General features: G+C 36.3%; 1 protein-coding gene across 8 annotated transcripts in view; it reads left to right on the top strand.

Annotated features, from left to right (window-relative positions):
- Positions 1-17,910, top strand: part of PLS1 (plastin 1) — a 42,960-nt gene that overhangs the window by 18,452 nt on the left and 6,598 nt on the right. For 6 of the 8 annotated variants that reach the window (XM_032119056.1, XM_032119055.1, XM_032119051.1 and 3 more), the window contains 11 exons: positions 602-709; positions 4,055-4,218; positions 5,402-5,531; positions 7,184-7,316; positions 8,222-8,303; positions 9,609-9,774; positions 9,870-10,012; positions 11,076-11,171; positions 12,435-12,630; positions 14,310-14,330; positions 17,537-17,615. In XM_032119056.1, coding sequence (XP_031974947.1) covers positions 640-709; positions 4,055-4,218; positions 5,402-5,531; positions 7,184-7,316; positions 8,222-8,303; positions 9,609-9,774; positions 9,870-10,012; positions 11,076-11,171; positions 12,435-12,630; positions 14,310-14,330; positions 17,537-17,615 — 1,280 coding nt within the window. In that variant the 5' untranslated portion in view covers positions 602-639. Of the gene's footprint in view, positions 1-601; positions 710-4,054; positions 4,219-4,902; positions 4,983-5,401; positions 5,532-7,183; positions 7,317-8,221; positions 8,304-9,608; positions 9,775-9,869; positions 10,013-11,075; positions 11,172-12,434; positions 12,631-14,309; positions 14,331-17,536; positions 17,616-17,910 lie in introns of those variants that run through there. The other 2 variants (XM_032119057.1, XM_032119058.1) reach the window with 2 other exon arrangements.

The following is a 17,910-nucleotide window of genomic DNA, read 5'->3' on the forward strand; positions in this document are numbered from 1 at the left end:
CTCACTGAGACTCCAATCTTTGCTCAGTAAAAGCCTTCATTCAGCTCTTTGACAGTGTTAGGACACAACAGGGTATCAGAAGAGTGGTAAGGTTCAGGAGGTGGTTCCTCCTGCAGCAGCTCTGGAAAGGCTCCTCAGTGTTCACCCACAGATTGTGGGAAGGTACTTGGAAATGTCCCACTGAGGTTTATGTTGTGTAAATGTTGGAGTGCTCAGTGCTTTGCAGGACTAGATCCCAGCACTAACCACTTCTTGGCAATGATACTGTATCTCACTTAGAAATTAATGTTTCCAAAAATTGTTTGTTGAAGTCTGAGGAGATTTTAATGCTTGAAAACCACTTAAGCAATGGAGGTAGGTTGCTGGCCAGTGCTTATTGTATGCAAATGAAAATATCAAATGTATGTAAACAGGTGCTGCTATTGTGAATTTTCACTCACTATTACAGTGAAAAGAATTGCTAGGTATTTGATGTACTATAAAATGTTGTTTGTAATGTTTTAAGTGTGCCAGGCCCGGACATGTCATTCAGGTCTGGTACCTTGTGTTGAATAGATCAGTAACTAATATGTATAATATCTTAGCTGTTTATTATTATTAGGTATAAGCAATTGAGGACAACACTTCTGCTGTCTGAAGATGGAAAATAACATAACTACTATATCTCGGGAAGAGCTTGAGGAGCTACGAGAAGCATTTGGCAAAATAGGTATGCTTTAAATAAGGGAATCATAAGGATGCCATTAACACTGCAAAACTGTTTAGGATTTGTGGAAGAAATCTTTATGGATCACTTGGTTTTGATAGGGCTGTGTTTTCCCTCTGTATTGCCAGTAATATCTAAAAAAAATGTAAAAAGACATTTGCATAGAGCCCCTTACTTTCACTGGAAACTATGTGTATTAATTTCTTTCAACTTCAGCACTGAAAACAGATAAATTTTCTTGCAGGGTTGGTTGCATTATTTGTGTTATTGTATATATTACATCATGGGTCTCAAAATCCAGTGTTTTGAACTCCTTAATTCTGAAAAAAGTTTGATTAAGCTTCAGGTGTTATATATGTTCATGTTAGATTACTTGGTTTTTGCTTTACTTTCATGCTTTGGTGAACTAATAATGTCTCTTTTAATTTATTGAATAAGATTTTGTTTTAAGTAAACTAAACTTGGAGATTTTTTGATCTTTTGCGTCTAGCTGATGTTAATAAATAACTGTACAGTTTTGTGTGCTTGACAGGATGTTTACAGATTAATCAGAGCACAGAGAAAGTATAAGAAATTATATAGCAACTAACCCTTTTTTCCAGATTGCACTGCTGTTGTGAATGTTCATGTCTGCTTTATTTCTTATTCGCTGCAGTTCTGAGGGGTGATATGTGAATGTGCAGCTCAGGAAATGAAACAAACATGTTTGTAATCAGTCATAATGGGGGGAACAGGGTCATTTTAGGCAAGAAGTCTTAAATATTAGGAGTCTTTACTTGGTAAAGAAGCTATTGGGAAGCTGTATGCTAGAGATTTTTAAGACCATGAGGAGTATGGAGAAGTGAAGAGGCAGTTATTGAGGTTCTGCCAATACAGATACCACGTGATGCCCAGTAGAGAGTCAGGAAGATTAAAAGAAAAAGAAGCCACTTTTCTTCACTATAAATAATGGAACAATGAACCCATTGACTCAGGATGTTGTTAAGACCAAACAAAGAGTAGAAATTCTAAAAGGGAGTAAGATACATCCATGTAAGATAATTAATGAGTTGCTATTAAACAATCATCAGGACATCTATAGCTCAAGTAGTTTATGTCCTGCAGGTGCTGGCATAACAGGTCAAGGAGAAGAGTGCTGTATACATGTATCAGTTTACTGAGAGATGTTAGCATAGGTAAACACTCACTGGTGTTGTCTGACAGCTTTTCTATACGTTTGGTTTTCACCATCTGTATTCCTTCTTTTTCTCCATTTCCTGCCTGCATATTTTCATATTTCTGCTTTAAGCATTGTCTGTACTGCTCCTACTCACTGAAAAGCATTTTTTTCCTTATGCTTTCTGTAAAACATAAAAATTAAGCATCATTAGATTTTATAATTTTTTTTATTTTTACATTTCTAATCTCTTTATGGATAAATTGCTTGCAGCTACATTGGTAAACTGAGAGAAGGCATGTATTTAACTCTCAGCTTGTCATCATGGAAACTTACCCTCGGTGAAAGATGAACCTAGAGAAATAAAATAGCTGGTAATCTGAGTGAGCTCATGAACATGTCCTCTGCTGGTTAGACCATCCCTGTTATTATGTGTGGTTTTACATGTCTGCAAGCCAGTGGATGGATTAATACATATGCAAATAAAAAGTTTGTGTTTTGATTTGGGAACTTCTGGTAGTATCAAAAACACAAAATGATTTTTTTTTACCCTGTGTTTTTAGCCTTTTGTCAGCAGTGAAATGTGGCTGCCTTATGAAGCTGTACAGAAGCTACATAGTGTAGTATGGACTACAAGAAAATTGCTGTATAGCAATTAATTATGGCTTGAGATGAAAGCATGTTTCTCTGCTTGCCCTTCCGTAATGAGAGGCATTCATCCACTCTGGTATTATTGGCTGAGTTCTGATACTAGACACAGTATGAGGACACGTTTTTAACTAGTAAATGAAAAAAAAACCCCCAAAGGTGGGAGCACCTTCACAAGTCAGAAAAGTGACCACATCATCTTCTGTTTCTGACTCATTGTGATGTTCTCTTAAATTTCTTACAAATGTGTCATTCATAGAACTGGGAAAATACTAGTAACTAGTATTTTTCAGGAGCTTTAATATGATCGTGAAAGTCACTGAAAATTGTTGTCAAACATGGAAAATATTAGCATTAAATATATAAAACAATGGGCGTTATATCCAGTCTTACTTAGGCAGGATATGATTTCTTGTATCTGATTGGACTTTGTCTATATTGTGTATGAACTACAGCTTTTCTGCTTTTAAAAGTACTTCTCTCCATTATGTAGCCAAGGGAAAGGTAACCACATTCTCAAATTCTGCTTGTATAAATATATATATAACCATGTATGTGGAAATATGCATAGATTTAAAAAAATAGGAACAGGTAAGGTGGTTGATTCATTTACGTGTTACTTTGGATAAAAACATGGGTGTGTAAAATGATTGTTTATTATACTAGGATGAATTCAAGACAGCTTTCTGCAAAGAGATTGGCCAAAGGTGAAAGTACAAAGGGTATTTTTGATTGTTTCTGTGCTGCTGCATTATTCATCATGAATAATTCAAATTATACTCAATTTATTTTTATATGATACAGCCATTAATTTCTTTCCACAATTTCAAACCTTTTGTTGAAAAAAAGCATTTTGGTACTTTGCTGTATATGAACGTTCCTGCCATGCTCTTGGGAGCCGAGTGTAAGTGGAGGTGGCAGCTCAAATTGCTCCCAACAGAGCCAGTTAAAAGATTAAGGAAGGTCACCTTTAATAAACAGATACAGATCATCTCAGACTTACTCTTCACAAGCAAGCCTGACCACATCAAAAGTTTTGAAGAACAGAAAATATCTATCAGATACTGGGATAAGAAATAAAATGTAGTCAGGCAGAGTTCTTGTGTAAGTAGTTTTTCTTGTGGAAGTGCTCTCCTAATAACAACATGCATCAGATTTGAGCTTACTGATTGCAAATAGTTTAATATTGGCAGTAAGCATATATTAATTGATCTCCCTTTGACTTGAAGGTTTATAGATAATTTTGTTGGTAGTCTTAAAAAAAACTTCACTATTTGCAAATTTGCTATATTGTTATATCTGTGCTAAGGGATCATAAGATAGTTCCTGAGAAAGCATGTAACAAGCTGGCACAAGTCCTAGACAGTTGTGCCTCTAATCCACAAGCATTCCTTCATACTTACTTACCTATATCAGAGAAAGAAATACTAATCTCCGAGAACTGCATTTATCACACTTCATTTATTCTTAACAGTTACCATACTATAGTAAATGAGTATGCTTAAGTTTACTTAAGTATAACAACTTGTGTTTTCATTCTACAGATATTGACAACAGTGGGTATGTCAGTGATTATGAGCTTCAAGACCTCTTTAAAGAAGCAAGTCTGCCTTTGCCTGGATACAAAGTCCGGGAGATTGTAGAAAAAATCATTTTAGTGACAGATAGCAACAAGGATGGGAGAATCAACTTTGAAGAATTTGTCTCTGTAAGACATTCCCTTTGGATGTTTATCTACTGTCTGATATCTGCTGAGAATTAGGATAGAAAACTGAATTAAGTGGTACAGCTATTTTTATATATAACTATTATTTTGAGTTTTCTCTGACAACTTAGAATATCCTATATAGTTATTTTCTAATTTTTGTCTTTCACACTCCTGTTTAATTTAACAATTCTGATTTGAGCAGCATGTGAAAGAACAGTAGTTGCAATCAGTCTTGTTTTCTGTTTCCTCAAAGGCGAGGGGAAGGACTACATATTGTAGGAACTGTTGGGCCAGCCCTTGCTCCGACAAAAGAACAGACAATTAGTCACCAGTCTCTGAATGCTCTTAGTAGTGCAAACATTAGTCTATCACTATGCTTAATCTCTATACTAAAGGCTGTTTATTACTGGGAGTGAGGTACAAGTTTTCCCTTTCAGTGAACAGATTTCAAAGTTTTAGACTTTTCTAAATGAGAATCACTCAGTGGTGCATTTTAAAATAAATAAAAACTTACCAGGCTGTTGGTTTGTGGGTGTTTGGGGATGATTATGTTTTGCTTTGAAGTTAGAGTACTGCTGCTAATTGCAGTAGGTTGTTTGTTGAATTAGTTATTGATCTTTCTTTCTGAAATTCTAAACATTCAAATACTTGCTTCCAGATATTAATTGTGTCTGTTACTTATACTTCATTGTCAGTCTGACACCCCTGCAGTATCTGGGCAGAGCTAGGACATATCAATATATCCCATGTGGTTTACATTAGAGGTAGGTGAAAAATGGTATTAGCTTGATAAAGGAAGGGCATGTTTAACTGTCATGTCATAACCTTCTACTGCAAAGCATGTGGGGTAATAAGTGGGAAAAATATACTATCATCATCAGAAATGTGTGTATCTTTAGTTGTGTTCTTCAGTTTACCAAAATATCTGTGAAAAAATTGGGTAGATATTTGTATGTCCTTTTTTTGGATAGCATGGCTTAATACAGGTGTTCACTGAGAAATAATATGTTAGATATCCAGTATAGATATAGATATCCAAACAGTTGGGGTTTTTTTTGAACAGAAGTCAATGCGAATATCAAAGAAAGTCAGGTTAACTATTGAGTCTAGAATACTTCTATGAATTAACAGTTATTTGAAGGTACAATCAATCACAAAATGCTCTACATTTTTCTAATTTCAGATAATTCAGGAATTGAAAAGCAAAGATGTTAGCAAATCTTTCAGAAAATCAATAAACAAAAAGCAAGGAATCACAGCAATTGGAGGAACATCGGCAATATCTAGTGAGGGGACACAGCACTCTTATTCAGGTAAGAAATAGTTAAACATAGGCAAATTTTGCAAGGAGGAAGACTCTTTAAATTTGCACTACAGAGAAAACAGAGCCTAACTGGAAAATGTTGGTGCTGAAAGCAAATTAACACAGCAAAAGCAGCTGGAGGTGGACAAGATAAGTGTAGGTGATAGTTTATTAACTCTGTTCAGTTGTTTCTAGTTTCATGCTGCACTTGGAGGCAAGTTAGGCATCTGTGTTAGAGCAGAAGAGGAAAACAAGTGCTGAAAGCTTGTAAGGGGGAAAAATGGCCCCTTTGGCATACTTCTAGTAATGCTAGTCAAGTTTTTGCCTTTATTCCATGCTAATGGGCTCTTATTCCTATATTCAGATAAAAAATGAATTCTTATTTTCATTTCCACAGTGTTAACTAACATGAACTAAAAACCCACTAACAAACCACCACATATTCTTTCTGGATGGCCTGGTCTCCTCAGCTGTCTTTGCCATTATGTAATTGTTCACTCCTACGTGGTTTTTGCGTAGACTCTCTCACACTGAAGAAGCTGCTTTTAATATTTGATCTGTTTCTTTCTACCTCCCCATGCTGCATGGAATTTAAGTTGGTAATTGTGCCTAATTGCATTGCAGCTCCTGGTGAGAGTGTGAACCACCTTCTAGGATCATATTGCAATCAGCAATATTGCAACTTTTTTGATTGACTTAAGTCTGGAATCTGTGTGGTTCCAGATTGTGTTAAGATTCTATATATGAGGAAGATTCACTTTGATTAGCCAAAGGTGGCAATATCCTCTCTTTCCGTAGGATTCTAGCACCAGCTATACCTGATACGTCCTCAAAGCAGGGCATATGCTCCATCTCAGAGGATGCCTGTGGGGCATCAGAGGTAATTCTTTAGATGCTGTTTTATTTTCGGTGGAGAGAAATGAGCCCCACTAGAGCACAATTCACCTGGCCTGGCCTCACCAAACATCTCGTTTATGATGAGGTGAAGTGTACTCTAGAATTTCACGTTGTTTCCCACTGACAATGAAAGAAGTGTAATGAGTCAGCTGCTTCTTGAGGTGAGGTGAATACTACCTCTGCTTTTTGGGAATTTGGATACTGAGACTTGATTGACTGTTATCCAAATAAGCTTTCTTAGATACATAGTAATAAACTCTGCACTGAATATGAAAGAGAATTTAAAACTGAGATATTAAACTTTTTAAGTCTCTCAAAGCTAAAGACAGTTCAGCAGTTAAGATCAGTCTGAAAAGTCTGCCAGTCTCTGAAGTCCAATAGGAGGCTGTATGAAACGCTGCGTTTTAAACCATCAGTGCATGGATTGAGATATTGCATATTTCAGAGGAGAAATTTTCCCCTCTTCTTTGTAATTGCTGAGAAACTGAATTTGAAGTCAGCCATGAGGATACCTTCCCTATGATGTTCCCATGATTTTTATGTTATCCTTCAGAAAATCACCAGATACTTAGATGGTGCAGTGGGAGAAACTCAATCTGTACTTACCATTTTTTGTGTTCTTTCTCATTGGTCTGATTTTTTTAATAACTGAGCCGTGTGAAACTAAGGGCTTTTGTTGTAGATGAACCTTTTTGACTCAAGTATGCTGTTAGTAGTCTGTGTTCATGGAAATGTTAAACTATTATTTTAATGCTTTCTTTTCAGAGGAAGAAAAAGTTGCTTTTGTTAATTGGATAAATAAAGCTCTACAAGATGACCCAGACTGTAAGCACCTCCTACCCATGAACCCATCAGATGCCAGTCTTTTTAAATCCCTTGCAGATGGCATCCTTCTTTGGTGAGTCCAAGGGTGTGAGAAAGAAAAGAAATTAATCTCAACAGTTAAATGCTGATCACAGTGACATGAATTGGAAAACTTTAGACAGGCTTTAACATCAAGACTCCACTCTTAAATATTTCAATCAGAGGGTAAGATGGGGAAAATCTGTTTGCCCATAGAAATGTGATTTTTAGCAAATTTTTTATGTGACTCTGTGCATATGTTATAGAAGCAGTTTTCCACTTCAGACCCATGTTTATACGTGCTAGATATGTGCAGGCTGTTTATAAAGGAGATAGTTAAACAGTTCATAAATTCATTAGTTGAAATAATTAGAAAACTTGACTACTTAAAATATTTTTTAAAGTTATTAATTATAGTCACTAAATCATGGGATAGAAGGAACAGAATTCTGAATTAAAGCCATGGCAAAACAGAGAGCATATAGTAGGTCCCTTAACTTTAGTCTGCTGTAACTTTCTAGTTAGTTATAGGTAGATTAATAGTACTTACACACCATGGTAACAAGGGATTAGCATATTAGTAATGATGTGAATTGAGATCCATGTGGTACGAGGTACTGCAGAAATGCAGTGCACAAATACACTGATTATACTACAAAGTTTTTCAGTAGAGACCATTTAAATCACTTTGGTTTACAGTTCTAATCTTGTCAGGAACTTTTTTTGACAGTTACAGATATGATCTATTAATTATAAAAGCCAAATGCAACATATTATCTGGGGCATTCTGAATGAATGTGCAATTATTTAATGGGGGAGAAGAGAGTTAGAGGATGGTTGGGTTTTTTTTAATCTTGTCAGAAATATTTACGTCTAGTTTTAAAGTGTTAGTACTTTAGTCAAATAATGTATTTTCTGAGAAATTGAAGTTTGAATAAACTCTTGACTTTCCTTCCTTAGCAAAATGATCAACTTTTCACAACCAGATACAATTGATGAAAGGGCTATTAATAAGAAAAAACTCACTCCTTTCACTATTTCTGTAAGTACTGCATGGATAGGAACTTGCCACAAATGAAAAAGAAAAATATTTTTCTGTTTTAATGACAGTTCTCCTGGTGGAGAAAAAAATTTTTTAAAATTCTATGTAATAAAAAAATCCCAAAGCATGAGATTGTATTTTCTGATAAACTCTGCTGCATTCTCCTATTTCTTAGATGATTTACAGAAAAACTTGATTTTTCATGCTTTCCCTAATTCTTTCCCTATTAGTTATTTTTGTTTTGCTTTACTGGGTACCTGAAGAAAATAATTTTAGTCTTCTGAGTGGATGGTCAGGTTGTATTTTAGCAATGCAGAAAGTGTCTGCATGGCTGTATACTCTATGGAAGGATGATGCACTTTCAATACTGGAGAGCAACTGGGACAGAAGATGAGATATATTTTTAATTGTGTATGAAGTCATGAAAAAGTTTGACAGAAACAGTTTTTAAGACCTTAGTTTGGGTTTAAGAAAACAGGTCTGGAAATGGAAATAGATCCATAAGTTACTGGCCCAATGAGAAAAAACTGCTGATTAAAAACCTCAGTTAAATGGCAGACGTTTTATTTCAGGCTGTGATGTTAAAATACGAAAAGTTAAACCACACTATGTTCTAAATCTTCCAAGTGGGTTTTGTAATCTCTACTTATTTAAAGAAGATCTGTCAGCAAAGATGATGCTGCATGTGTTTATGTTGTCTCTGTAGATAGTTAAAATGTGACACAAGAAAATAGTAACATTTATGATAGCTGCCAGCTATTTTTTCTTGGAATCTTTGTCAATATCTTTGACAATCACTAGGTTTACTTTGAGTGTCAGGGTTTTGAATTGCCATGATTTCCTTATGCTTCTCATTCAATTACAGTTTAACAATTGCTTATATAAATGTGTAAGATTCAAGATGGGATGACAGTGATGTCAGTAGTATCCTTCACAGGACTCCGTGCAGGAATTCCGTATGAACACGTTTTTCAGGATCAAGCCTCTGATATTTTTAGCAGTATTGTTTAATTTGTGTAACTGATACTTACGAATTGCAAAAAGTATTTTGATTAGAGTATTCCTCAGTAATCCAAGCTGCAGAAGGTGGCCCACAATTTTTTGGTGGGTCCGTACTAAACGCTGTCAATAATGTTTTCCATTAAATTTTGGTAAGATGCAAGGTAGTTCACAAAAAACTTCCAGAGTGCAGTTTTGCATTGGAAGCCACTGAACTAACGCATTATTTCTTCTGAAGTTTAATATGGAGAAATTTACTAAAAAATACAATCTCACAAATTTGTTAAATGATGATATTCCAAATAGGAAAACCTAAACCTGGCTCTGAACTCAGCATCTGCCATTGGCTGTACAGTTGTCAATATTGGATCCCAAGATTTGCAAGAAGGAAAACCACACTTGGTATTAGGACTCTTGTGGCAGATCATTAAAGTTGGTCTTTTTGCTGATATTGAGATCTCCAGAAATGAAGGTAAGAGTAATGCCAGGTATAGCAATGTCAGCCACTTGGAATTAGCTCAGACCACAATAGCAATGATTTCACCTTTCTTTCAAACTTGATTTTAGCTCTTATTGCCTTGCTGAATGAAGGGGAAGAGCTGGATCAATTAATGAAGCTTTCCCCAGAAGACCTCTTGCTACGCTGGGTGAATTACCATCTGGCCAATGCAGGGTGGCAGAAAATCAGCAACTTCAGCCAAGACATTAAGGTATGTAGTTACTTGCTCTCATAATCAAACATAATGGTATTAAAACACACTGTGCATAGAAAAAAATTAGATCAGAAGAATTTAGATATAATAGTAATCTGCTTTCTCGGCTGTAGGTTCATCCTGTGTTTTTCAACACTGAAAGAGCATTATTTTGATCTCTTCTATTCTATTTAGTTGCTCATCCCATGTATTATCACATCACAGTGCAAAGTGAACATTTCCAATAAGCTTATATCCAGGGAAGTTTTAATGTTGTAAGATGGCTATTAGAGTTGTTTAGGACAATTTGCACCACCTTATTAGCTGCCTAATAACTCCCAGTCACTGCTTTGCTGGTGTGTCAGCTGACTGACACAGGGGCTGAAAGGTTCCTTGGGGCAGGTGGCAGAGCTGCATAATTCTGTCTTCAGTCATTCTGCATAAGGCATGCAGAGCATTCTAGTAGCCCAGATGATGAGAGAACGCAGCAACTTTTTAAAATTAAAAGCAAAGGAGGAAGATTCCCTCAGGTGGTTAGACCTCCTTTCATTGGAGAAAACGACGTCAATTAGTTGCAAGTTACATCTTTTCAAATGTTACCTAGAAGGCTGTTACTGAAGCAGACTGTAACTAGGGTTTTATATGAAAACTGCTACTATGGTAAAAATATTATATGGTGTTTAAGAAAAGTGTTAAATACTTTTAGAACTAGTACGGGTTTATTTTTTCTTGTAGTTTCTTACTGCAAAATTGATCCTTTTTGTGGGTAACCACATAAATTTGCCCTGAATGTCTTAATTACAACAGTCTAGTTAATATTCTGCTGAGTACTTTTAACTAGCATTGTCAAGAATAATTAGGAGACATTCCTTTTCTCTGCAATCTGGCTGAGTAAGTTCCATGTGAAGCAGGGTAGTAAAATGGCTGTATGACCTCATCCATATTCACTGAAATTAGGGTGCTGTATTTTTGCCTCCTATGGCTTTTGGATTGGACTATTAGAGCAATAAATGTCTAGGAAAGGCTACATACTTGCTGCTTCTTTTTTTTTTTTTTTTAAATATTACGCTGCTTCTTTTAGGATTCGAGAGCATACTACCATCTGTTAAATCAGATTGCACCCAAAGGAGATGACCTTGATCAATTGCCCATTAAAATTGACTTTACAGGATTTCATGTAAGTATCCAGAAATGTAAAAATAGACTGAAATTATCTGAGACCTCTGTATATGTATCCAACATTCTGGTTACCAGGTTGTCCCTGAATCCCCTTTTGTTCCCTAAGGTGTGCAAAAACTCAGCCAGATTCCTCAGTGCTAGAAAAGCGTAAATGGGCAAAAACTTGAGTAGGTTGTAAAGTGCTGCAGAAAACAGGATAATGCATCCTGCAGTCTAAAGTTTGGAGCTATGTTTTACTTGGAGTAGTGTATGTTGATTTTCAGTTGGGTCATCGAACATGAATATTACAACATCCTGCTCAGTTCTCCTTGTGTGGAATTCAGACAAGGAAAAAGAGTAAACTAGACAAACCTTGTGATCCTTCCTTTAACCAAATAGTATTTAGAAATAACATGTGAGCCCATCCAATAACCAGCAGGAAAGTGCAGCATCCATCAAGCTGTAAGTTGTAAAGGGACAGAGGGTCTAAAACCAGCCGACATGGATGTGAAAACAATTGTCTAAGCTGCTTTATACTGCTTGTTGGAAGGATTATTCTGAGAGTGCATTTGATCCAAAGTTGAACTGTGTGCCTGAGATACCTATATATCAATCAGAATCTAAGGTAGAATCTCATTATTCGTTACAATTGTGGAACCCATGTGCAAGATTGTTTGCTTATATGCTTTAGTTCTCTTAAACTCCTTGTTTGCTTTGTTTGCTCCTGTTTGGGATTTTTTTTTTTGAGAATGAAAAAGAGTGGAAGTTAGTTTTTTCCATGTAATTTCCTACAGTTCATATGATCAGTTTATTAATAATAAAGACCAATGAACAAAACACACAATTTGCCAACTTACGGTGATTAAGAGGCAAAAATATTAAAAAAGAAAGTTTGAAGCATTCAAACTCTTACTGAAGGTTTTGGTTGTCATCTGTAATTACTGTGCTTGAGAATATCAGTTTAAAGCAGTGATGATGAACCTTTGGCACATGTAGAAGAATATGCAATATGGGAATCAACAGCCTGGAAATGGAAATATAATCACTGCTCTTCTGGCTGCAGTTGCTGTGATTCATGAGGAATGCTGTGCTGACAGCCACAGAAGTAAAGGACAGTAGAAGAAAGAGGGGAATTGTCATGGGCTGTGAGAGCTAACTCAGGCATTGGTAGAATGAGGGAGGAACTGACGTGGGTCTTTTAAAGATTTCCCTACCTGAAGATGTGGTAAAATCTAGTACTAGACTTAACTGTAAATTAATTTTTGTTTGTTTTTCTTTTCAGGATAAAAATGACTTGAGGAGGGCTGAATACATGCTCCAACAGGCAGATAAATTGGGCTGCAGACAGTTTGTAACTCCAGCTGATGTGGTTGCAGGCAACCCTAAGCTCAATTTGGCTTTTGTTGCAAATCTCTTTAACTCATATCCAGCCCTGCACAAGCCTGATAATTCATCTTATGATCTCAATTTATTAGAAGGTACTCAACCTACTAACTATACAGAAGATAAGAATATTAGTGATTTCTATTTAGGTATTCCTTCTAGGTTGTGATGTAGGATCCCTGTGTGCTGGTGCCTGTGTTTACTCACTAGCAGGCAATATAAGCCTTAGTAGAAATCCCCCATTAGTGTGTATATTGTTCACTTGTGTTAGCCTGACCAAATGGTTATTCCTGAATAACCTTCTGTCATTCATTTGCAGGAGCAAAAACTGTCCTCCTACTTTCCTTTCAGTTTCCTGTGCTTCTTTCCATGCTGTTTATAGTTTAGCTGATAGACAAATTCTAGCCTTTCTTCGCAGTGCTATATTATGCAACTGTAATAGTCTTTAAAAGTATTTTTCACATAGTGCATTTATAGATACATGTGTATATTGGTTAGCTGCCTTTTAAAGTAGGAAACTTTTTTTTTTTAAAAGGCTTCTGTATCAGCCCCCCATATTAATCTATTGCATCAACAGCCTGTATAGAGCCTATGGTTTCAGGGAATTTGGCCTTTAACTGTACAGTTCCGATCTCTAATGCTAGAGATAAAGAGATAATTGGTCACAACCTTTGGCTGTTGCCCTTGCCGTGGACCAGCTAATCTAGGATAATGAAATGGCTCCTGCCAGTGTATTTCACAGTTGTTCACTGATCTCAAAGGAATGTGAGAATCAGGGGTGCTGCACTCGGGAGACATCATCAGCAATGTTCACATAGTCCTCTGCACTGCCTTCTCGTGCCTTCCTCTTACTCTTCCTATCAGGTTTCCTTTCCATCTAGGTGAGTCCATCTTCCTTTGCTCCTGTTTTTTCATAATTTGTCTGCACTGCTGCATCCCCTTGTCACAAATCTTGTGCCCCTCAGACCATTCTTATTTCAGGCTTCTTGCACTTCTAGTTTCAGCTGTGTGCCAGCTGTGATGTGATAGAGGTTGCAGAGCACAGGACGTTGTCTTCCCTTTTCAGGGGAATAACCCCAGTCACTGCAGTCCCTGCTGGCCAGGACAAATGATTGAAGGAAAGGTCTGCTCTTCCTCTGCTTCAATTTTGTTAGAAATGTCAGCTCTTGGAAATGTATACAGGAGCTGTGTGAAGGCGGAATATGTTCAATTCAGCTTCTCTGCTCTGAAGATAAAGTTGCTAGTGTGATTTGAAATACTGAAAACTTGGTTAAATTTGGAACAATTTTCATTGGCATGGGAAAAACCAGTTGAATTAGTTTCTGGACTTTCCTGAAACTTTTAGATGAGATCAAAGTCTCAGCCAAACCAGTTTAAAAAGTTACAATCAGCTGAATGCTACGCTATGATTTTGTAATGATAAATACCAGCCAAATTTAACTTACTATTTGCAGTATATATTTTAGAGATGGATAATCATGCCAATGTTACCTGTTCAGAGAAAAGTAGATGACTCTTTTTTGCCCTCAAATAATAATTCCCATGGTGTCAAGTAGATCTAAACCATCAAAATAGTTACTTCAGCCCAAAGACAATGTTAACGTTTTTTTTCCTGTTAATGTTTGTTTTCCATTAAGTCCTGTGTTTATACTGATGTTTTCTCAAGCTAGTGATATAAAATGACATTAATTTCTTTATAGTTTCATCATAGATTGTCTGTTGAAATCTGATTCATAATTTATAATGCTTTCCTGTTTTGCTTCATGAAATGCAGATTTGACCCCTCCTAATGTAGGTACTGTATTTAGTACTTTTCTGTACTCCATAAAAGTGTTTACTCTGCAATTTTTCTTTCTTTTTTTTTCGCCCCTATTGTTTAATCATCTCTGTCCTTTTTCTGGTTGATTTTTTTGCATTGTTCTTACATTTTTCTATTGTTTTAATATGCCATCATAAGTAAAAGAGAAGGAAAAACCCCACAGCATACAAAGTGGGGGCAAGAGTTGCAGTAAGTCAAATGCCATACAGGTATTTTGGGGGGTTTAGCCAGTAAGGGCTTTCCATGAATGGAGACATCAAGCTGTAGGCATGTGTGGGTGAGTAGAGCTTTCTGAAAGTCTTCATTTTCCTGCATAAATTCCATCTTTTCAGGCACTGTCCCACCCAAAGAGTGTGGTGTGGCTGTCCTTTTCAGTTTAAGACGATTAATGCTGTGCATAAACTGACATCTGCCCTGATAATATGTCTGGTTATGTGCACTGATATATGGAGAGCATATCCCTCAGGAATACTGACATAGCAAAATGAACATTTGATATTGTGTGGGGTGGAGAGGGCAGTCCTGAGCTCAGTTAATGCACGACCTTTGCATGTTGCTGCTGATCCAAGGAGCCTCTTGCTCCTGGGGAAGGCAGCAGTTTGGAGTCGAAGTCATGCAGAAAGCTGAGTTCTTGGGGGGAGGAAGAGGAGGAACTTGTGTCCACCCACATTTCCTCCAGTGTAGATTCCTGTGCTATTGCTTAGATCACTGGCAGCCTTCATGGCTGTCACCACGAGAGGGTTAACTACTCCCACTCAGGCTGGCTGAACTTTGGCTGCAACTGCATCTTGAACTCTGTTGTCTTCCAGAGATAATCTTAGATATATTTGGAGCTTTTTGGATTCTTGACCCCCTCCCTATGGCTACTCTCCACTCAGTTCCACAGTGTAATGATCTCAAAGAAGAGATAGCAATAAGTATAAAGGATACTACCAAATATGCTCCTCTCTCTTTTGTGTAGCTCTGCCCCCTTTCTGCAGTTTTCCAATGATTTTGGCTATCTGCTGCACCACTCAGCAGAAGATATGCTCCTGATAGGATCACAAGGTATATTTTGAATAAAAGAATAGAGAGAAAAAATTGGTCAGTTCTCAGCCATCTGGAAAACTTATGAACACTTAATGTATTGCATGATAAAGGGATTTGTTTAGAGTGGCATATTAAATATTGTATGCTGGGTTTAGTTCCTGGATTCCCACTCTCCAAAAGGGTCCTGCCCAACTTGCATGCTCTTGCTCCTGCTTGGCTACTTTGAATTCTCCTGAAAATGTTAAGCATGCATTTTAAAATTCTCAGTCTGAGTGCAGTTGCTGAGTATCTGTTTTTGTGGCTATGCTGTTTAGTAAGAGTTCACTGAATAACCTTGGTACTGTTTTTGCAATGGACAAGTGTTCCTAAAAGCACTTTGCAGTCAATATTTTAGGTACTGCAAATCAACTCAAAGCTCAGTAACCATAAAATCATTAAAAAGAAGCATAAGGCACTCACTTCAAAAATCTATAATCTCAAAGATATTCTTTATAAACTTAAATTATATATCACTCTTGAGTTGTGATTGTTTTTTAAATGGAAAAACTGATACTTTTAATAACTTTGTCACAAAGGTTGATTCTGATGACCTTGCAGAATAGTATTTTCTTTGTTTCTTCTGTTTCATCAGTGACTCCTTGGTTATTTTTACAAGTAAATATTTGAAACAAACACTAATTCAAATTACATATGAAAAAATTCATAATTTAGAAAATGTGTCAGTAAGATGAATATCAACTACTTAATAATAATTGGAAAGAACCTGGTAAGGTGGCTGAAACTTTTAAAATAAAATTTATTCTGTTAGAAATTGTAAACTACAGCTGAAATATCTGAAGTCCAGAGCTTTTTGTATAAAAGGGTAAGAGACCTAGATTAAAACGGTAATTTCTGTCTAAAAATCAATGTTATGTCATAAGTCTAGGCGTGGAAAGATAATGTTAAAGAGATTTTCTTTCTAGTCTAATGATAAATACATGTTTACACAGTAGCTTCATTTTACAAAAACATTCCTTATTCTGTAGTCAGTCTAGAATTGCAGTACTAAACCAAGATGGTTTTCATGCTGTATAAACCTCATCAGACAGACTTTGTATTGTTACCCTCTAAGGAGCAAATGAAAACAGCAAAGAAAAATCTTGCTTAGATATCTGTGCTTCAGTCTGGAGAAATCTGCTCTCTTTCACTGTTTGGAGAGATTTTCTCCCTCCTCAATGTCTTCTCTGTTTTCTTAACTGTGGATTATCAACCCAGGGGGGAACAAAGTGGTGAGGTTATTCCAAGCTCACATATTCAGGCTAAATATTTTCTCAAATGCTCCTCTTTGATGCAAGAGAAAACAGCTTATGCAGCAGTAATTCACATGCAGGTGGCCACAGAGACGTTGTTAAAATCTAGGTAGTGTTGTATGTAGAAAATAAATGAATTATTGCAAGCTGTAACTTTATAGAGAAAGAGAGGTTAGAACTCATGATTGCAATAATAAAAGCGATCAATTCAGGAAAGTGAAGGTTGGGGTTTACTTCCTAGTGAATTTTCTGCAGTTCTTGTAAGTAGAATTGCTGGTTAAAACTGTGGGGATAACTGGCCCCCTCGGCAATATAAATAACTTCACAAATTTAACCAATACAACACTGCCTTGCTAAGTTTTCTGTGCTAAAAACTGAAAAAATGAAATCTGTTGCTTTGGGAAGGCCCTTTGCAAATTAATACTGTCAACTTCTGTGAGGAGAGGGTGGAGTTGTAGTGTCTGGTGTGTTAGTACTGACTTTTTATTAAAAGATGCCATTTCAAACAGATTTAATGGTACTGTTGAATGCAGTTTCCACTCATTTTATTTTTAGGAAATTATTATTAATCAACTCCATTATATATTAATTATGTGAAATATAATAAAAAATTATTTCTGTATTTTATCAAATTGTATTTACTCAGAAAAATGTAGTCGAAATGTAGACAGGGCCCTGTAGTGCCCCTGTCCCTGTGCCCAGAACTGAGTGAATCTGAATTGGACAGCATTGCCTCATAGTATAGACTACTGTTTGGGAAATAATGAACTCATTGTGGGGGGGAGGGATATGAGAACGATTTAAACATTGCTTATTAAAGTGTTTTCTCCAATAACTTACATAGAATTATATTTGTCACCATAGGAGAAAGTAAGGAGGAAAGGACTTTCAGAAACTGGATGAATTCACTGGGTGTAAGCCCTTATGTTAATCATTTATACAGGTAAGATTTTTTTTAAAAACAATGATTTGATTTCCCTTGGGTGACAGGGGAAGAAAGAAGGAAAGAAGAGGGGAAAGTTGTATTTCTACTAGAATAGTGATTTCCAGGTTTCCACTTCAAAACTGGTCTGTAGAACCACATTAAGCAGTATCTAACTAGAATACTGTAGTCATAATCTAGAAATACTAGAAAACCTAAGAAGGTTTAAATGTTCCGTCTCACTCACTTGTACTTTGAATTACATCTTTTTAAAAGTTGAGCTAATTGTGTTTTATGATGCATAATTTTTGTTTTC

Source organism: Corvus moneduloides, chromosome 10, assembly GCF_009650955.1.
Source record: "Corvus moneduloides isolate bCorMon1 chromosome 10, bCorMon1.pri, whole genome shotgun sequence".
NCBI classification, from domain to species: Eukaryota; Metazoa; Chordata; class Aves; order Passeriformes; family Corvidae; genus Corvus; species Corvus moneduloides.